General features: G+C 37.5%; 1 protein-coding gene and 1 long non-coding RNA gene across 2 annotated transcripts in view; one reads left to right on the top strand and one right to left on the bottom strand.

Annotated features, from left to right (window-relative positions):
* The window catches only part of fam83b (family with sequence similarity 83 member B), a 55872-nt gene extending 34203 nt beyond the window's left edge, over positions 1-21669 (bottom strand). Inside the window, exons 1-2 of the mRNA XM_067421367.1 lie at positions 21531-21669; positions 9104-9597 (exon numbers count right to left, since the gene is read on the bottom strand). Of these exons, the coding sequence (XP_067277468.1) occupies positions 9104-9550 (447 nt within the window). The 5' untranslated portion in view covers positions 9551-9597; positions 21531-21669. The remainder of the gene's footprint in view (positions 1-9103; positions 9598-21530) is intronic.
* LOC137045705 (uncharacterized) lies at positions 11269-13406 on the top strand. Its single transcript, XR_010898830.1, has 3 exons — positions 11269-11503; positions 12720-12810; positions 12907-13406. It is a non-coding gene; the product is annotated as an uncharacterized lncRNA (long non-coding RNA).
* Positions 21670-22371: the final 702 nt, after the last annotated feature.

Raw genomic sequence — 22371 nt, 5'->3', positions numbered from 1 at the left:
AAATTCTATATAAAAATGCCTATACAATGTAAAGTGTTTGCTCTGGCTCTTGATTTTTAAAAAAAATTCTGTTACTATGCTGCTTGTTTTCATCTGTTCTGTTGGCGTTGTACAAGCAGAATATGGCGGTTGGTTGGTGTATTGGTCCCTCCCCTTCTGATTGGACGGCTGGGTGAAGAGTGACAGTGATGAGCGCTGCGTTTTATTCAAAGTTGAACATTCTTCAACTTTCGGCAAACAAGTAAAAAACGCAGAACGCTCAGCGCTTGAGCGTATAATACTCACTCAGCGCCCTGTCACACTCATGGCATTTTAATAACGCGGCATTCCCATTTAAAACTATTGAAGCCAGCTGGGTGAATAAAACGCTTTGGTGGACACACGGCCTGAACCTATATAACCTTATAGCACATTATAAAAAATATTTTAGGGCCCCCCTTCTCATTTAATGATATTATCACTCTTGTAAGCTTGCAGCAAGGATGACAAACATTTTTGTTTTCAAACAAACTGTATATTTATTACTATAAACAATATGTTTATGCACATATAATACTGAAAATATGAAGAAAAAAAACATCAGTGGGCCGTTTGTAGTTTAGATAAGCCTAGGAGTGGTTGAAAAGCTTCACAAAGGTAGGTGGTGCTGAAGGGAATCAGCATCTTCATTGCAGCGGCGTGACAGACTCTGTGTTCTTCTGCAATTTCAGACCAGAATGATTCCAATGGGACCTCACTAAACAGGCTGGCATCAGAGGATATTTCTATAAGCTCTTCCAGAATTCTTGATGGCAGGATAGCTGGAAGTTTTGCTTCAGTGTTCTCGGTGAAGGGGTTTCTGATCTACAGAAAATGAGCTGCCTTCTCTTCAGTTAGAGCTGGGAAGTAACTATCAAATTGCTCCAGGATCTTTGATAGATGCACTGTTATTTGACGTTGAATGATTTAAAAAATTCTGTCTGCAATAAATGCATGGATGTGCTCGAACATGTCACTGATTCCGGAGGAGACAAGGGTTTTCCACATGTGTAGTTTTCGTTTGAAAGCTTCTACTCTTTCACGGTGCACCAGAGTGTTTATGTTTGCCTTGCATTGCTCTGTTAAGCATATTAATTTCACTGAATATATATGAAAGGTAACAGAGTTGAGCAAGCCATTTGTTATTGTCCAAAAACTCTGCAAGGTCCTGGTCATTTGTCCACAAGAAAGTCACGCAACTCCTCCCTCAGGCTGAACAGATGTGTCACTCTGGACAGCCACTTCACATCAGTGTGCATCAGCAGGGTATGATAATCAGCGCCTACCTCTTCGCAGAGAGCCGTGAATAATGGCTCATGGCATAGACATACACGCGGAGATGATGGTTAGTTTCGGCGTAGACATACACGTGAAAACACACGGCGTAGACATATACACGGATAGCTTAAAATGCATACAGATAGGTTTACGCAAAGTCATGATGTCATGTTGCTGTGCAAAAAGCAGTGTGTTGAAATGCCAGGGGGAGCAACAGTTTTGATACGCGGAACTACCTCGGACCGGCTGCCAGTCATCGCAGCAGCTCCATCAGTACAGACCCCAATACCGTTGCTCCAGTTTATCTCATTTTAATCGCAGGAAAATATTCAAAGTTTTAAAAACATTATTTGCCGTGGTCGTGGTACACAGCTCTTTACGAAACAAAACAATCTTTTTTCAAACATTTTTCTTTTAATTCGTTTTCCCCTTCATAACAAACGTATGCGAGGAGTTGTGGCATTTTTGACACATTGGTACACTTGTCTATTTGAAGAGCGAAGTGATTACCACGAAGCCACGCTGAAAGCTAACCCCTCACGTCTTCTGATATTGTTGCAATGCGACGCTTCACCGTATTATTTGATAATGGTAACTTAGCCAGTGGGTTTGACTTATCCTCTCCAAATAATCCCTTGGCAATCTGTGTCGCGCATGGAAAAATAAAAGTTTCTGCAATTGTATGTCCTTTCTTTGCTTTTGCGATTTTTTTTTTTTTTTCAGCAACTGTATACAATATTTTTAAATGTTTCTTGTCATGAGCTGTGACTTCCCTCATCTCATTTTGGGAAAGTGTCAATTCATTCGCCTTTAGTTTAAAAAATGCCCGGGCTTGTCACGGTGTTGGGGATGAGTTATCAGCAATGTCTTGTTAGCTTACACGGCCTCATGCATTCGTTAGCAAGGAATTTGGCGCAAAAAAAATGCACTGGTCCTGGGGCAGGGACTCTTTGCTTTAAGAAAATGAGATGAAACCATAGTTCAGGTAACTATTTTGGTATTTCCTGCATTTCATATTTCCAGTACTGATTGCACAGCAACCATAATTTATGGGATCTTCCTGCCTGGTTCATTACTATAGGCAGCTGTAGGCGAATCAGTGGGACTCGGTCGTTTTGTGGAGGACGAATTACAAATGTATCCATTTTTGGTCAGCCAGGAGATCATAGATAAAATTGTCTAATGTAATATGATCCTTAATGTGATATGATCCTTAATGCACACTGCTCAACACTTTTCAAAATATGAGGTGGCAAACACAATTTAATTTCATACAAACTGAACTTCAGGTATCTTTGATATCAGAACATGTGGATGTGATTCCATCAAAGATCTCTAAAACCTGTCAAGTTACAACTATGGAAACCCAACTCAGATGCTCCCTCCAGTGCACCAGAGTATGTCGATTTAGAGGTAGAGTAGGTAAGAATTGGTTAAAAAACTTTTTTTTCCAAATTTTTGTAAACTTTCTTTAAATATCAATACAGAATTAAAATTGAAGTACTCTGAAAAAGAAAGTATAAAAATTGAGTATCTGTAGACCACTCACGACTGTTTTAAAGACAGCTCATTATTTCCATTCACTCCACCTTCTCCCTTCTGGGCTCTTTCCAAAGCCACGCCCCCAAAATACATGAACACGCCTCACCGGCCAATCAGCTGGAAGACGCATTATTTACCTCGGAGTGCATGACATCATGTCAGAATCATGTGTTATAAAAAATCTAACTTTATCAGAATGAATATAAACAAATAAGATGTCTTTTAGTACTCACTATCAAGCTAGAATACCGATACTGGTAAATAAAAATATAAGTCGCTTTGGATAAAAGCGTCTGCTAAATGCATAAATATAAATGTAAATGGTAAAGTTTAAAATATATTTTTGTTTGATTCGGTAACGAGCTAGTTATATTTATAAGGCAAAACTAAAAACGGTTAGCATTGATACATGTTTTTCCAATAACATCAGTTATACTGTGATGAAGATAAATACATTTCGTGTAAGATTCCTAACATATACTGTGTTTTGCATGTAAGAGTTTCCATGATGAAAGCAATGTTGATTAGTAGTCGCTAAAGCTAACTTAGCTCTAAAAAAAAGTTCCTGGATGCGGTGTACTAGCTTTTACACACGCATTTTGTTATCTAAAGTAAAATTTTGCGAAATTGAACACGACAGCGATCAACTTGAGCTAAGCATATTGAGTATTCATCGTCTCTACTAATGGCTAAGTGTATACAATTTTAACTTTATGCTAAGTAATGTTATTAGCTATATTAAGCAGCTACGTGTGCTAGTGATACATGCTTCATGAAAACATGAACCAAAAAAATGTATAATCAAAATGAAAGATTACCCGTCCAGCCAAAATACAGCCAGCAATGAGTCGTTTTTCAGCCCCTTTAGGTCCCTCAGTTCCTGACATTGTTGAATAGCCATGAGATTTACTCTCGTTTGATTTCTTTGTTTATCCAAAGACTTTTTGTACATTGCCTTTTCTTGTACTGTCTTCCTTTTTTGCATTGTTTGCCTTTGCTGACTGCAAAACCCTGCACTGTGAATTTTGAATGCTCTTTCTCTGCCATTATTTTGCCTTGGTTTCTTGCCTCTTGAACTGCACAAATCAAACGAGCGCAGGCATGTGGGCAGATCCTGTAGCGAAAGCGGTGGTAGCCATGATAGCGAGAGAGAGTGACAGTCGCCCAAGCCAATCATTTGCTTCGTCCCGAACGGAAATAATGAGCGGTGTTTATTGCAGATTAAAAAATCTAGAGTCACTTGATTTGTATACTCTCTTTTTTAGAGTTTCATTTTCAGTTACATTTTAATTATGTATTGACATATAAAGAAAGTTTAAACAAATTTGGATAAAAGTGTTTTAGATCATTCTTACCTACCCTACCTTTAACCTTATAAGATTAACCTTATAAGGCCCCACTTTATATTAGGTGGCCTTAAGTACAATGTACTTACTGTGTTCAAATTGTATTGCAAAACACCTAGGCTGATATTGAGGTGGGATACGGGTAGAGTTAGGGACAGGTGTGGTGGTGTGGGTGAATTTAAGGGTAGAGTTAGGGACAGGTGTGGTGGTGTGGGTGAGTTTAAGGGTAGAGTAAGGGTCAGGTGTGGTGGTGTGGGTGAGTTTAAGGGTAGAGTTAGGGACAGGTGTGGTGGTATGGGTCAGTTTAAGGGTAGAGTTAGGGTCAGGTGTGGTGGTGTGGGTCAGTTTAAGGGTAGAGTTAGGGACAGGTGTGGTGGTGTGGGTCAGTTTAAGGGTAGAGTTAGGGTCAGGTGTGGTGGTATGGGTCAGTTTAAGGGTAGAGTTAGGGTCAGGTGTGGTGGTATGGGTCAGTTTAAGGGTAGAGTTAGGGTCAGGTGTGGTGGTGTGGGTCAGTTTAAGGGTAGAGTTAGGGTCAGGTGTGGTGGTATGGGTCAGTTTAAGGGTAGAGTTAGGGACAGGTGTGGTGGTATGGGTAAGTTTAAGGGTAGAGTTAGGGACAGGTGTGGTGGTGTGGGTCAGTTTAAGGGTAGAATTAGGTGTAAGGGAAGTGCCAACTGTGTAATTACAAATGTAACTACATTAATTCTTTACAGATGTAATTACATGCAGGTATTTTTTAAAATGTAAGTACAATTTAAAAACATGTATGTACACAATAAGTGCATTGTATTAAATTATTCATTAAAATGTTAGTACATAGTAGTTAAGGCCACCTAATATAAAATGGGTCCGAAAATTCTTATCATGTTCAAGATGGACACATTTCTACCATAGCTGTCCTCTGTGAAAACCTAGAGATAAGGTGTTTACAATCTTATTTGAAATGATAAGTGTCATGGATCATGCATTACAAGTAACATGCATAACGCAATCAGATAACATTTTGATGTTATGGGTAAAGTTATATATTGCAAGTAACATCCATTGCGTAATCAGATTACTTTTTGATGTTCCAAAGTAAAATAATAAATTACAAGTACTGTGCATTATGTAATCAGATTACGTTTTGATGTTACAAGTAACATGGATTACACGAAGACAGGTACATGGACCAAACATATTGTCAACGCTGTCCATCGACTTTTATTAATAAATTAAGTCTGCTACTGAATCGCTATATTACATTGCACAGCAAGGAGGTCGTAACATTCTCACTCTCTCTGTCTCTCACTCTCTCGATAGGCTAATTCATTTAAATAAATGTTATAATTTGATCAAATAAAGGTAACCTTATCACACCCCTTTATCTGTGTCTGATTTAAAGCATACAGAATGCTAGATTTAACGAGTCGTAGGTGATGAAAACAACCATTTTTTAAAACAGCTTTTACTGGCTTACATTAAACGTACCCCTCTAAACTTCACTGACATCCGGGTCACGGCACCAAATGCGACCAGTCATACTCGACCCTGAACCCTGAAATTTGAACCGGCGTCTCCAGTGTGGGAGACAGGTGCACTAAAGATCACAGCCGTTAGCATACATCTTAAGATCATGGGAGGGAGGTTTACACGCACAGCTCTTTCTGACCAATGTTACACTCCCCACCCTAAACCTCACTCCCATCTGGGTCACGGCACCAAATGTAACTTGTCCGGCCCACCTTGCCCTGCTCTGACCGGGACTCAAACTGGCATCATAGACATTAGTGCACCTCTTGAGGCCAGGGGAGGGAGGTTTACACACACTGCTCTTACTGGCCTACGTTACTCTTATTTAGATTAGACTTCCTTTTTTTGCCATTTCTTGTCAAAAAGTTTGGTCACTGCTGTATGCTGTATGAGATACCATGCTGACGATATTGTCTATAGCTCTTAGACCTGCTGTCTCATTGTTATTAGAGTCAGAGCTTTAATCCTCTCTCATAAACAAAATACAAAGAAGACTGCACTCAGAAAGAAGAATGCATTTCTCAGAAAGAAGACATTGCATTCTCACTTATAACTAATGAGCTCCACACCCCAGTAGCAGGGATTTCTTTGCATGACAAAATTATTATTATTATTTTTTGTGTGTGTGGTAAAGCTGGCTTCTCATGGGCACACCTAGCTATTTCTGGCACTCCTGTCTCATCAAATGCAAAGGGAGCGATCAGCATTGCATATTGCACAACTAGTTTCATTGTTTGCTGTGTGTTTGTTCAGCACGGTTTAGCTGCCACTGTTGCTGGGGAAAGTCTAGTGTATTTGTACATGACTGATGCCTGAGGGAGAAAGTGATTTACCTGACCTTATCACATCTTTAGCAAGAGTTCAGGACATGTGGGCGGGGTTCGGCCGTGATTTAAAGGAAATCAATATAAAGTCTCGTCTGTGATTAGGAGGGATTCACAAGGTGAACAGACAGTTGCAGTGACATACAGTATAGCTGGTCTCATCGGGGCTTTGTGGCAAATTACTTGTACAAGATTATAGACAACAGTTCATTAAAAATGATATTCAGAGACAGAAAAGTAAAAACAAAAATTGCTAAAATAATGTGATATTATTATTATTATTATTATTATTATTTAATTTAAAAGGTTTTCTTAACCATCATTACATTATTTTTCATACTGCCTTTTAATAAGTAAATAAATGCATAATTTTTGAAATTTTTATTGTGTTATTAAAGTAATGACAATATAATATTCACCACAGAGAGCAATAGAAATACAAAAACATACAAATAATGGCACATTGAACTAAAGATAATTTATTTTCTTTTATTTTGTAGTGAAATCTAAGCTGGACATGTTTTCTCTATCATTCAACGGAAGTGAAATTAATTGAATACATGGACTTTACCTACAGGTCAGTCAAACCTTAGCTAAACGTATCCAATCAATGAGGTAGAAAACAATGCATCTAAAAAGGATTTTATTTCAGCCACAGATACTCTGAGCCTCTATGATGTTTTTATGTAGCGTGCCAACATAATTTATTTAGAAAGACATGTCTTTAGGGAACAATTTCACTTTACTTTCAAGGTACAAGCTGTCGGCAAGGCTGAACTCGGTAAAGAAGCATGTCCATATGATAGGTGATTCCAGTGAAGATCAAAGGCATGAGTTGTATCTCTACATTTAAAAGATCTTTGCTCATATAGCCTTGATCTGTGACTATTAGGCCCTGAGGAAAAAAAACAAGCTACGATAAAAACTCTCTCTCTAGATGATGGCCTGAGACTTTATTTGAGGAAAACTATTTAAACACATTATGGTAATTGTTATACAGCCTAATGTGTAACATTTAGATGTTTTATTTAGTGATGGTCCCTTTGTTAGCTATATATTTTTTTTAACCTCTTTTTTTCATAAAAAAAAACAAAAACATGAAGAAAAAAGTTTTTAATGAATGAATGAAATATCCATTCCAGTAAGAATGACGAAGTGAATGATGCAATCATTGGGTGCAAGAACAGTAGTTTTCACAAAAACCCAAGAGCTATCACATGAATGTCACATTATTATTTTTTGGCCTAGATGACATGGAGAATGAGTAAGCATTGTCCATTTACTATGTATGTAACAATATATTGCAACATATTATGTCACAGTATATTGCAATACAAAAATGCTACAACATGTATCATGGATAGTGACAAAAATGAACATTTCTGTGTGAGAATAAATTCAAGTTTACAGAGTTTTAGTGTCAGTACTATGTTGCATTACCATTTGTGAGTTCTAATAATGCCAGATGTATTATTTTTCCAGTAAAAAATTGCCTACATTGTTTTAAATATACCTATAAAGCATGCAACCATCTAAAAATCTGTATTTTCAGCTTCAGATTCATGGATATTTTTATTCTGGTGTCACCATTGTCCTGTGCATAGGGTTTCCAGCACCAAGACCAAGCCTAATCATTTCCAATGTAATACCAACTTTAGCATTTTAATCAAAAGTAAATTTTATATTGCAAAAGTAAAAGGAATATATTGCAATAATATCATAGTGTGAGTTCATGCATGATATGTATCGAATCGTGACATGAGAGTATCATTACACCCCTATTACATACTACCGACACTGAAGCAATACAAAACGAGTTGAATTTGCTGATTTTACACTTTAAGTCATTAGTTATACATATACTGTAAAATGCTACTCAAATTTATACAAATATAAAAGTTCTTTGACATTTACTTCAGGATTGTGGGTAGTGCAGTTTTTCACTAGAATTTGCTAAATAAACACTGGCTTGTGGCTTCAACAGAAGTATATCGTATTGCTTAAGCCTTAGAGCAAGCTCACGGCAGGCCTGTCTCGAAATTTCTCTTTGAAGAAAACGTATGTGAAATCCAAATATGTGCACTCTATTAGCCTTTAAAATATTTGTTAATTTATTTATCACACACTCCCGAAAGGATTTTTCCAGAAGAGTTATCTTGTCAACATGCTGCACCATCTTCGATGGAAGCTTGGTGGAAATTGAAAGGTGTACGTCTTACTACAGTGGCTTAGGAGCAACCTGAGGTTAAGTGCTTTTTTAAGGGCATGGATCAACCCTTGTTGGCTTTGAACCCACAACCTTTCAATTACTAACCAGAGCTGTGTTTCTCAAAGCCATTGCCATGTAAAAAGATCGTAGAATCATTGGCACCAATGATCTCTACAATCAACTTGGCGCACAATGCTTTTGAGAAATTCAGCCCAGAGTTAGCACTTTAACATGATGGCAAATGTAGAGCATTTCTAATGTCTACAGCAATGTGAACTCTAAACACAGTTCAAAATCACATGATCTACAGGAGGACTGGTTTTGAAGAGGCGTTTATTTACACCCTTTTCTGCATGCTGTTTTATCAACATTACCTGCCTGGCGTCCTGTATTTGTTTTCGGATCACTTCCTTGATAGTGGGGCTGTTTTGCCTCGGCGGGTGGAAGAGCAAGTCTATGCTGGTCTCAAGCCTTCGATGCGGGACTTCTGGCCATCCTAACTCCAGGTTTGGCGGCTCAGTGTCGGAGTGAGTGGGCCAGTACGTGCCCGTGGAGGACGTGTCGGTCTGCGGACAGTCCACTTCATCTGACTGGTTGCTTGTGGGCGGCTGTACAGCGCTCTTTGTAATATGGTTGATTTCCTCCTCAGAGAGAAAACTGCATATGCCTTCCTTTTGGATGAAATTTTGATAAGAATCTTCTCCCTCTTTAACCAGGCAGTCGATGGCTAACCGATACGCTTCCTTGTAATGCGGCTGTATGTAATCTTCTGCCTTGAACTCTCCCTTTGAGGAGGATAGCAGTGAAAAATCAGATTCCATCACGGTGTTGATTTGGATTCCTCAAAACACAGTGCAGCCTTTGCCACCTGTAAAAACAACACACATCATGTTCATATAGGGCAATTCTGTATCATAATCAGTAGTATAACAACTCATCTACTTGCATGTATAATATGTTGCATAGATATTTTGTTGCAATATAAATTTTAGCTAGGAGCTTTTTTTTTGCTTTTGCTTTTTGGCTTTTAAGGCCTGGTTTTCCAAGTTTTTGGTTTCAGTTGCATTTTAGCACTTCCGGGTCAATCGTCCTGAATTCAGTAGGTTTGGGGTTTCAGGGCTATTTGGTTAAATGCCTGTTCTAACTCAGACTTGCTGGGAAAATTGGTGATGTTGAAATCATGTGATTGTATTTAGGTTTCAACAGTTTCCCCGCCACTGACTGAATTTTCAGGGTTTCCATCAGTGGTTTTTAGTATATGCAGTAAATATTTAAAATAATGTGATTGTCAACATTGAACAGTAGGTGTGACCCCGAATAGTCGAAGATTCGATGCATCGATATGCGAGCCTGATTCGACCACCGATCTCAAGGTCGAATCTTTGCGGGTGTTATGAAACAAGGATCATACCATTTTGGCAATATGGGGGTGCTCAATATTTTAAAGACGTGTCGCGGCGCTGAGCTGAGCTGAGCATCGGTGTGTGAGCCCTTTAAGGTCACTGAGCTTCGCACCGGGACTTTAAAATTAGAACACGTTCAATGAGTGTACACACACCGGTGGCAGCATTCAGCGCCTGTCCGCGGCCACTTGGGAAGTTGTTTAAAATCCTGCCGCACCACAGAGCGCTTTCGTGCAGCTCAACTGTCAGTCAATTCAAAATTAAGCTCACGTGTATATAATGTGCGCTTCAGGTGTGAGTGAGATCCTGAGGCGCGCGGGGCTGAGCTTCGCGTACGTCTTCACCCGCTTTAGGCACAATCGGCTTCAGAACGTGCATTTAAACGCACTCAAAGTGTTCTTTTCCTCTCTAGGCAGGTATTTTTTTAGGTTTATTTATCAAAATGTTCTTTTATATATTTGTGTGATGTTCTGTATTTCGATCGCGGCTTTAACATGTTATGAGAAAACGGTTTATTAATGTTTATCCACCACATTACCTTTTAGGCTATTTAAACCTAAATAAGAAAGCCGTTGTCAGTTCGTCTGTCAGTTGGCAGGCAGTTTTGGTCGCTTTATTAAAAGTTGTTGCTGTGTGCAGTGTGTAAAGGAAAATAAAAATAGTTTTACCCTTCTGCTGACAGTGTCGTGCCCCTCCCAACCCATTCACACACACAAATGATTCGACTATCAGTCGACCATAGAGAGATTCGACAATTCTGATTCGATTGTCTAAATCCTTTGTCGAGGACAGCCCTATTGAACAGCAAATGAAAAACTGCCTAATAATGTTATCAAATGTCATGAAATGTGGACCAGGCCGAGCTACAGGACTGTGAACCTTTGGGGGCATTGATAGACTCCATCTGTGCTTTAATCATCACTAAACCCCATCCAGATGTAGTCTTTCACAAAAATGCATTTTTCTCAGCTTTTTGCTCAAAATGTTGTTTTTTAATGAAACTACCCACTTTCAAGAGTTGATAAAAAAGCTTGAGGCTAGAATAAAACTGGGTTTTTGTTATTGTTTAAAAGCAGAAGGTCTGTTCTTTATTTGTTCAGATCTTCATACACAGCAAATTACTGAGGGATAAAAACCTGGTGTTGGGCATCTAGTGATAAAATCTGGTGTTAATTTACAAATATTATATGCTTTATCACTTGTTTAGTGATAAAGCACAGTGTTTCCTTTGGGTGATAAAGCACAGTGTTTCCTTTGGGTGTTAACAATCAACATCTGCGCATGTGCAGAGCATTTTAAATTTCCCAGCTCATCCTTCGGTCTCTCCATCTTTATGGATTTCCCTGCACACACAACGGTTACAAGGACAAGGTATAGTATAGTATTATTATCTTATCAACTTGTGATTTATTAATGAGCTTGTATAATGAGTAACGTAGCCGACGTGGTTGACTTAACTCTGTTAGCGTTTTTTTTTTTTTTTTTGTTTACCTCAGTTTAAATTTAGCGCGCTTTTGATCCGCCATTCAGTTTAACATAACTGAATAAACCCCACTAACACACTAAATTCGTTAATGGAGGACGAGATTTACATAAGTGACTTAATTTCGTTGTACTAATTTTGTAATAATGTAGCAGCATTAACATTATGTGTCATTTTTTAACTCACTGGACTTGGATAGTTATTTCTTTAGGACTTCCAACCTTTATAAGAGTGTTTATATCTTTCACCCCGTAACTACGAGTTACTTCTGGTGTTTTGAAATGTCATTCAAATGAGAAAGCAGACGTTAATCGAATGAATTAATTGCTCTTAATTTTTTTTTCTTGTGTGACGCCGGGGCTCGATCCCTAGCCGAGCACCCACGGATAGCACGGTCCATCATTGTCGGCGCTGCGCATACTGATCGGCCTGCAACATTTTGCGAGTGAAACGCTCTGTGTGTTCTAGCAATCTTCTCGTTGTACTTTGATAACATACGCCGACCATTCTGTACAGCGCTCCAAAATGTCGAAAACATCGTAGGACACGCTTTTCTTCATGAACTGCTTCAGTCAATATATAGAAACTCAAGATCGAGTACGAGTGTGCAATGTCGTGGAATGTATACGCCAAAACTCATTTTGGCGTGCATATGATACGCAATTTATGGCGTATTATACATACGAACCCCCCACCCCACTACCCTAAACCTACCCAAGAGAGCGTGTCATATAACGTTACGCCATAAAGTGCGTATCATATGCACGCCAAAATGAGTTTTGGCGTATAAGTTACATTCCACGACATTGCACACTTGTACTATTTGACATTTTTCGTCTTATTTTGTATTAGTTGAGCAGACATGCATTAGTGCCCTTCCATGCGCGATTTTTTTCTGTACAACTTAGTTCTAGCCTTTTCTAGTTGTAGCATTATAAATCTGTAACAGTAGTGCTTATGTTTTGAATATAACGTTTTCTTGCTATGTATTGGTATAAAAATAACCTGAAGTAAAACGCAAAGTGACCTGATTATTTTGAGTCTTTTAGTTTGCTTTCTGCTTTGGAGGATTTTTGTTTCATGGAATATTGTTTATTATTGCAGAAGGAAACCACTTAAGGCCACAATCTATGCTGTATGCCCTTGGCATTATTACTCTACAAACCTAAACGATCCTGAAAGGAAGACAGGCTATGTAAGTATCTCTGCTTGTTGATTGAAGATGTTTGAAACTTTATATCTTAGATTTTTTTTAATGTGTTTGTTTTAACCAAATGTGTCTCTTTAACAGGAACGATACTATGTGTTTGGATCATTTTGAGGAGCGCTATCAACGCCAAGATCGTGGGATCGATGAATTGGGAAAGCAAGAACTGACAAAATGTAAAAATGCGTACATTGAATGCAATGTAAGTCGCTTTGGATAAAATCATCTGCCAAATGTAAATGTATTAATTTATAAAGGAATAGTATTTTTATCAGAATGAATTACAAACCAGACAGTTTTTTAACATTAAGGTTGATTTAATATATACAATGTTGAATTTTTGTATTTTCAATTAAAACATTACTTGAGGAATGTTTCTTTGTTTAATCTTGTTTGAAATGCAGTAGAGATTTATCATGGTAAGATGTTATAGCATTGGAGTATAACAAGAAATTGTTTTATTCAATTGTATGTGTGACAACAATGGCTTTACTGTAGCGATTCCCGGCGAAAGCAAGAACTGACAAAAATGTTTTTTTTAATTAAAAATGGTATTGAATGCAGTGTAAGTCGCATTGGATAAAAGTGTCTGCCAATACATAAATGTAATGGAATTGATATATTACAATTTCAATAAATATTCAAATAAATTTGTAGTCACTTGATTTTTTTGGGGGAAAAAATAAAATAATATATATAAATTGTTTTAAATTTCATTCACAGTGCCATTTTAGTATTTAAGTATTTACATTAAATAAACTGGGTGTGTGAGATTAATCACCATAAAGTGTTAAATGTACACTTATGAGTAATACATTTCTCAACACCTCGAGTGACTAAAAAGAAACACTAACACAGTGTTTGTATAACGAACACTTTCGTCAGTGTTGTTTTAACACTAGCAAAGACGGACCTGTATGTTCACCCGGAAAGTGATAATTTTAACACCCGTGGTGATAAATCTCCCAACATGTTTTTTGCTGTGTACAACAAAACATTCTGGGGGCCATGAAACTTTTGTGAAAACAAAAATAAATAAATCTGCTACACACCAATAACTTTTTTCAAAAAAGCTGGCTGTTATAAATCATAAAAGTTGTGTTCATTTATAAAGTTTATATTGAAAAAAATGAGGGACATTTTTGATGAGGGAACCAGGGTGATGCAAACCTAGAGAAAATGCATCATCACTGCAGTGATCTTTGTACAAACTCTTCCAATAAGACCCTCAAAGGACAGCCATCACTGGCTTGTAGACAACTTTTATTATACCACCACTCACAAGCAATAAATGATGTAGCTTTGAGCTTGAACCTCATTTAGTGTAAAATGATGGATCCCACACATCAATACCATCACTCTGGACTATACTCAGGAGCGCATTTAAAGACTTAGGCAGCATTTGCACTGCAGCTCTTGATGCCGATTCCAATTTGCTTTTTTTTTTTCCGATGACTATCTTACATCTTCTTTTAAAAGTGACCATATCTGGTATCTGCATTTACACTATACACTTGACAGAACAACCCAATGTAGACGTACTGACCCGGAAAAGCTTAGGTCGAGGAAGTACAATGGAGCAATTTTAAATGGCTGCAGATGCCAATTCTTTCGACATCATCTTTAACGTTCTGCAAAACATTGGGTTGAGCCTTCATCCTTCATTTCGCCACTAAAAGTAGCAGTTGGTGTCCACCTGAGTTAACATCAATCGCCATCGCCACTTTTGCATTGGTGTACGTCTCGCATTGGTAGGGGAATTTCTGATTATATGGCAGTCGCAAATGCATCTGATTCAAACCAGATTTATTTCCACATATAAATGAGGCCCGAAACACATCTGAGAATATTGTAACCCATGTTCTTTTTCCCTGCTTACATGTTTGTGGCTCGTATCCAATCTGTGCCACATGGGAGGAAAAAAATCTGAACTGGGTTACTTGAACCATGTAATGTAAATGTTGCCTTACACTCAAAAAATAAATTGGTGCTATTTGGCACTTAAAGTGGTTCTTGGCTTGTAATAATATGGGAACCACTTTTGGTGCCAAATAGCACCACAGCGGTTCACAGCCGAGGAGACTGATGTTCTTGTTAGAGCAGCCCGTACGAAACAAAAATATATTGCAGTATATTGTGAAAATTTCATGCAATACATTAGGCAATATATTCACATATATGGGAATTAATATTTATATTTTTCAATATATTGGAATATATTGAAAGCGGCAATCATTTGTATATTTTGCAATATATTACATGAATATATAATATATTTTATAATACCATCAATATATTATTCCATATATTTACAATATATTAAAATATATTTCAAGTAATGTATTGGTAAATATATTTTCCTTTCGTAAGGGAGTGAAAGACAGAGAAGTTGTGTTGTGTGGGGATGGGAGAAACCCACCCAAAATAGCGTTGGTTAAACAGTTTTTTCAGTTTTTTCAGTCGATTTTTTTTCCTGGTTCTTGACGGACAAAACAATTTGTCAGATGTCCTTATATACAGATATGTCTTGCCACTATTGGCCAAACAGGTCTGATCCTTATTTACTACAATAAGCCTGAATAATTTGAAAGCTAGATTTATGCCTATTTTTTCACATCTTCGTGGCACACCACAATGTGTTAATATTTTTTTTATTGTAACAATTTATGATTTGCAAAAATAACTGTTGCATCTGTGTAGATTACATGAGCAAAGTGTATGCGCGTTGTGCATGCTATACATTATGGTCAAGCATGCGCCCTTAAAAAAGCATGATGAACAACGCACAACGCGCCACAGACTTTAGACCAGGTTTTTTCTGGTCAGTGGCGCAACTGTTTAATGGAACAGCAAAATAGCACCAGGGATTGTTTGCGCCGGAACACGCCTCCTTTTTTGCGTTGAACCGCCCAGGGAGCGCAAGTTCATTCACTAGTTTAGCGACGTGCTTCTGTGGAGGGAAAAGCGCGCTTTGCGTGGGTGCAAAATAGAAATGACACATGCGTCAGTGTACAAAGTCAAATGCGCTGGGTGCAAGATAGGGCCCTATATCTTTAAAGGTGCTCTGTAGCACCTTTGTCAAATGGTGCTATGTAGAACACATAAGAGGTGCCATATCGCATTTTATTTCTTCCTCAATAATGGCACCAAAAGTCGTTCTTTGGTGTGTAAAGAACCTTTAAAGGGGCTTGAAAGGTTCTTTGTACAGCAGTGGTTCTATATAGCACCTTTATCATCCCAAAGAACAACTGAAGAACTGCTGAAGAACCATACAGGGGCTTAACAGGTTCTGTATATGGTAACAGTGCTATATAGCACTTCAGTCATCCCAAAGAACTGGTGAACAACTGCTGAAGAACCACTGAATCACCAAGATTTGGTGCTATACAGCATTTAAAGTGTTTCCCCTATGATTACAAGCCAAAGAACCACTTTTAGTATAGCACTTTTTTTTTTTAAATTGTAAGATCATAGGCCCTTTCCTCTTTTTTTGTTCAATAAAATCCCCCCTCCCCTTAATATCACCTGACACCAAGTTGAAAATCCTGAAATATCTATGAAAGGCCTGGAGGATAGGATTAAGGGATGTGGAACATGGTTATGCAGAATAAGGCATTCATATGTGCTTTATAAGTACTAATAAACAGACAATACCCTAGTAATATCTGTGATAATAAGCGACTGGTTCATAGTGAGAATTAAACCCTACACCAAAGTAATGTTAGGAACAATTCTCTTCATTATGTGAAAAAACTTTTTTTAATGAGTGCGCATTAAAAATCTGTAATTAAAAAAGATAAAACACTGAGTAGCAGCAGTGAGTAAGGTCTCTAGATGTAACATGTTCTGCTGATGATGAAACCGAGTGACTCACTGTTCCTGTAATGGAAAAGCTGCTCTGTAATTACTTTTCTTTGACTGAAAATGTGAGGAAATGTCAAAGTAATTGCATCACACTGCTTTGTTACTGAGTCAGGGCTTCTTAAACAACATGAACTCGTTGGCTGAGCGCAGGACAGTTTGTTCAGATAGTTCAGACAATCTTTAAATGTTGGCCACTAAGGAGGTATATCCAATCTCAATGGTTGCTCTGCTGGTACTTAGCTCATTGCCACTCAGAAGCAATCACATCAGCTGTAATTGGCATCTGAATGCTTATTACTCTGGAGTTGCAGGAGAACTATGTTATGGCAAAGCTGATTTTGCCAGTGTACATAATTATTATTATATTCATTATAATCACTATCCTGAGCTGTTTAAGAGCCGGTCACTCAAACACCTGGCAATACATCTACTATAATACAATGATATATTTACCTTATAGTTTTTATGTATATATATATATATATATATATATATATATATATATATATATATATATATATATATATATATATATATATATATATATATATATATATTTTTTTTTTTTTTTTTTTTTATTATGAGGCTCAGAAATTTCTTCACCCTCAAAGAAGCAAATTAAGAACTATTAATGAAACTGCAGGCTAGTCAATAAACCCTTTGATGTGCTGTTTGTCAGTATTAAGGATTTAATAGCATATTTTGGGGAGTAAAAATAAACCATAAAACGATAATAAGCTTGTAGTGCATATTAATGGAGTTCTACAGAAACAACCAGATTATGCATTTTGAAACTTTTATGTGTCAAGATATGTTGCTGTTTTGGTTTCAATTTCAAGGACTCTTGAGCCCTATTCAGAAGGTAATTGCTTCTCGTGGGGTCATAAGGTATTTTCATCATTGAAAGGTGCTAGTGTGTGATTTTTTTTCATGTCCGAATCCAGAATGTCAGTGTTTTTCATCAACCACCTGTGTAAAAATCCCTGGCCAAATGACCTACTGTTTTACAGTTTACAGTTTGTACTGTTTGTACAAACGCCAAGTTCGTGTGGCCATTTAATTACCGTCTGAATCCACATCTCTGAGTTTTGAACATATGAACGGTTGATATCCTTTTTGACCACAGCGGAGTGCCATATCATTGTGCTTCCCAGTAATTTGGATGCATTTTATAGATCTAGCCTACACTTTTATTACTGAAATGTTGGAAAGTATTTACAAGAATAATCATTCATCACCGCTGAAAAGAGAAAGAGTAGAAAAACACGTAAACATTTGAAATGAGCCGTTATTATGGCAGTAATTAACGTTATATAGGTTAAATTTGCAGCATTACATTAACTTATTTCCGCTCATTTCCACATTATTAAAATTACATCTTTCTTTTCTTAAACAGATTTAAATAATTACATATTTAATAATTTCATATAATTAAATTAAATATGATTGTTTCCTTATTATTCCAAGCATATGACATTTTCACAGCAGACAATCATTCGAAATGAGCAGTGTTCCCAGGTGTGCAGGATCACAAAACTCAGAAGCAATCACATTAGCTGTAATTGGCATCTGCTGATTACTCTGGAGTTGCAGGAAAACTGGTCCAAGTTCAAAATATTAGTGTCATTTTACAGGTAACCATTTAAAGTTACATAAAACACTGCTAAAAGTGATAAACATGTAAGTATATGTTGTCTAAGCTGTAACAACCCCTCAAAAAAGTAGGCGTTTTTTTATTTATTTTTATTTTTTATATAAATTCATTTTTGAAAGTGTGTAACTCAGGCCCTGTGTGCTCTAGGAACCTGCGGAAAGTTTGGGCTGTTTCCACTTAATTACAGAAAATAGTGGAAACAAGAAGTTTGTCTGTGTCATGTTGTATGCAAGATTTATTTAAATGGGTCTGAAGGAATGGTACCAGAGTAATTTAGTGTAAATACATTACTTCGTCTAAAACAAATGCCAAAGTGATGCTTATCTCCAGAAAGTAGAGACTCTAAGCTTCCAGGTGGTACCACATATGAGGTTCGAGCTCCTCCACAGACATTTAAAATTGAAAGTGGTAACACTTTAGTATGGGGAACATATTCACTATTAACTACGACTTTTGCCTCAATAAACTCCTAATTTACTGCTTATTAATAGTTAGTAAGGTAGTTTTTATAGCATTTAAGTTTAGGTACTGGTTAGTATTAAGAGATGTAGAATAAGGTTATGCAGAATAAGGCATTAATATGTGCTTTAAGTACTAATAAACGGCCAATATCCTAGTAATATGCATGCTAATAAGCAACTAGTTAATAGTTAATAACTGAACTATTAACTAAAATAAAACGTTACTTTGAAAGTATATACATGACGATGTAATTCTGTACAGGGTCCACAGAGTTTAAGTGGTTATGGCAAAGCTGATTTTGCCAATGCACACCAAACCCTTCATTATAGTGACTAAAATTACATATGTGTGATTTATTCTCCACCGGGAATAAATTGCCATCCGAATACACGAGTTGTATCACTGAGGTGGCATGCAAATGTATTTTTCCTGACGTTCACATGATAAAAAATTACCATCCGAATAGGGCTTTAGTTCCTTTAACATAATTATTTTGTATTTGCTTTGTTTTCTCCTTTTGCTATGGTTATTGTTTCATTGATTCACACACACCTGTTCCTATTTTTCCTAATTAGTTTACATGCATTAAGTGCCCTGCCTCAGTTATTTATTGACTGGTGTTTTCTGTTTCATGCACAGTTTTGGTGCCTTTCCTCATTATTTAGATCACCATGTTGGATTATACTCTTTTGTTTTTGTTTAGTAAAGTTCAGAATGCATTTTACATCTGCTCCTTCATCATCATCTTCAACCATCCATAACAGCTGGTTAGTTATAGATGATATACACACTTAAACCCAGAAAGCAATATAGTGTTGGCCCAGTTCTGGCCCATATCTGGTACATGTGGAATCCACATGTGCAGAAGTCGCCGACTTTCTATAGAGTCAATTTCTACAGACCTCCAAACTTCATGTGGACTTCAGATGAGCTCAAGAACAGTGTGTAGAGAGCTTCATGGAATGGGTTTCCATGGCCGAGCAGCTCATCCAAGCCTCACATCACCAAGAGCAATGCAAAGCGTGGGATGCAGTGGAGTAAAGCAGCCGCCACTGGACTCTAGAGCTGAGACGTGTTCTCTGGGGTGACCAATCACGCTTCTCTGTCTGGGAATCTGAAGGGCGAGTCTGGGTTTGGCGGTTGCCAGGAGAACGGGACTGGCCTGACTGCACTATGCCAAGTTTAAAGTTTGGTGTGTTGGAACTTGACTGGCCTGCACAGAGACCTGACCTCAAATCGACAGAACAGCTTTGGGATGAATTAGAGCAGAGACTGAGAGCCAGGCCTTCTCGTCCAACATCAGTGCCTGACCTCACATGCGTTTCTAGAAGAATGGCCACAAATTCCCATAAACACACTCCTAAACCTTGAGGAAAGCCTTCCCAGAAGAGCTGAAGCTGTTATCGCTGCAAAGGGTGGGACAACCACATATTAAACCCTACAGATTAAGAATGGAATGTCATTAAAATTCATGTGCATGTAAAAGCAGGCATCCCAAAACTTGTGGAAATATAATATACGATGATGTCTGGGAAAATAAAGATTCAAACCTTTAGTGCAATGGAAAGATTTCATGAATGTTAAAGGTTCTTCATGGAACCATCAGTGCCAATAAAGAATCATTTTTAAAAGTCTATGTATGTACCCAGTAAGGACAGGTGAACAAACCTGCAACACAAGCATTCAGAAAACCATCGGCTACACTAGAAAAACATGATCCCAATAACAGATTATTTCCCAAAATCCGTCAGTGTTCATCATATTTCAGACTCATCCCATCAGGCATAATTAATTCATTCAACTTGACTCGTCTTGATCAGCAGGTGCGGAGATCTCCACAGGCCTAAAGCGATCACAAGGGCTCGGCTTTCAATGTTTAGGTCGATCTGAGCCTCGCCTGCTCTGATTAATATGGTGAATAAATAACAAAGGCTGTTTAAGTCAAGGTTGGGTGTTTAATATCTCATTTTGTGTTTCTGTGAGAGAAACTTGTTATAGTCTATATCTTCACAGTGTGGTTATGGACATGTTATAATTAAATACTGTATATTTCCATATGTACAACTTGAAAAACAGCAATTTTACTAAACACTTAATTTTTAGAGATTGCAGGCAAATTTTTATGAAAATGTCATGAAAATAATGTCACAATGCAGTTTGTGAGAGTTGTGTGGGAGAGAGTCATACTATTAGCTGTTACTATTGCTCAAGGGTTATGATTCTGTTCTATATTGAAAACAATATACAGTTCTACAGTATTATAATTCATCTAGAAAGTGAACTGATGTGTGCAAAAGCATGTAAGATTGACAGTAATGTTTGACATTAAAGTTTTACCAACAGATGCAATGAAGTCTTATGTCAAGTATGTGTTTGCATTTCAAGTTCTATTGTTTTACCAAATGCTTCACTCAAGACAAGAATAATAAAAAGCTAATTTTGAAAGATTTCATGCAATTTTTCCTAATATTTGTTCATCTAAGTGAGCATAAGACATCAGCACATTCCAAAGATAAAACTAGAACTAAAATCCATGTACAAAAATGATTATTTGTCTGTGGGAACCTTACCATTTCAGAGCTAGTTTGTCATATTGCCATGCATTGTGCTTAAGTAGTGAAAGTTTCTTTTACTATGCAAATACAATACGTATAGCAAAGTAACATGTCTGCAAAATACCATTCAACACCTACTTCCAGGTCTATGCCATTTGTAAAAAGTTACTTACTTAAGAGGAAATCATCATGCGGTGTCTCTTAGCATTCTTATCCCGTGTTGTACCAGTACAGGTGAGCTATGTCACAAGCCAAGGTGGATTTGTTAGTCTCAGAAGAAGAAAAAAACCTGAATGTGTTTTAACACGAGAAGTGCTGAGAACCTGGTGAAGGGTGGGGACTCAAGTTTTCACATGCAAATAATAAGAGCGTCTCACTGGCCAGAGGCAGTAAACCTGTCTGACATACCGAGGACACACCTCTTCCCCTCTATCTTTCATCCTGCGTCTCTATCCTTTCAGAGAGTTCATAGTTCGCACAGATAAAGTTGGCAGTTTCCATTTCTGACAGATTATATCTTCTCCCTCGCAGAGGCGTTGTTTTGTAAATGCAGCACGCACAATGTTCCAGTGACTTCTTTCTTGTTGTACTAAATCAAGTCCTGTGTGTAGGAAGGCAAAGCGTTCTAATGTTAGCGTCTTACTAAGGGGGGATCTCTTTTATTTTTGTTAAAAAAAACATATTTTGATCTTTTAACACAAATCCTGACTCTATCTATGTTCTGTGAATTGCCGAGTTTTATAAAAGACCTCTGAAGATCAAGGAGACTCTCAAAAAGCTTCTGGGACATATGCACTTGTCATAAATGATCGCATCTCGGCGGGGCGCCCTGCTTATTCAAGCGTCCTCGATGTAGAAAAACACTGGGAGTTTTCATGTGGGTGTTTTTGTCGGTTTACCCCCATACAGGCTGAGCATTTTGTAATCCTTGTCATTGTGATGATTCATTTGTAGGATTGAGAATTGTGCTTGAGAACGCTTCTGAAGAAAGTATCTGAATGATTTTCATGACAT

This window comes from Pseudorasbora parva, chromosome 17 (assembly GCF_024679245.1).
Source record: "Pseudorasbora parva isolate DD20220531a chromosome 17, ASM2467924v1, whole genome shotgun sequence".
NCBI classification, from domain to species: Eukaryota; Metazoa; Chordata; class Actinopteri; order Cypriniformes; family Gobionidae; genus Pseudorasbora; species Pseudorasbora parva.
The sequence above is the reverse complement of the archived record's forward strand: the minus strand, read 5'-3'. Positions and strand labels throughout refer to the sequence as shown.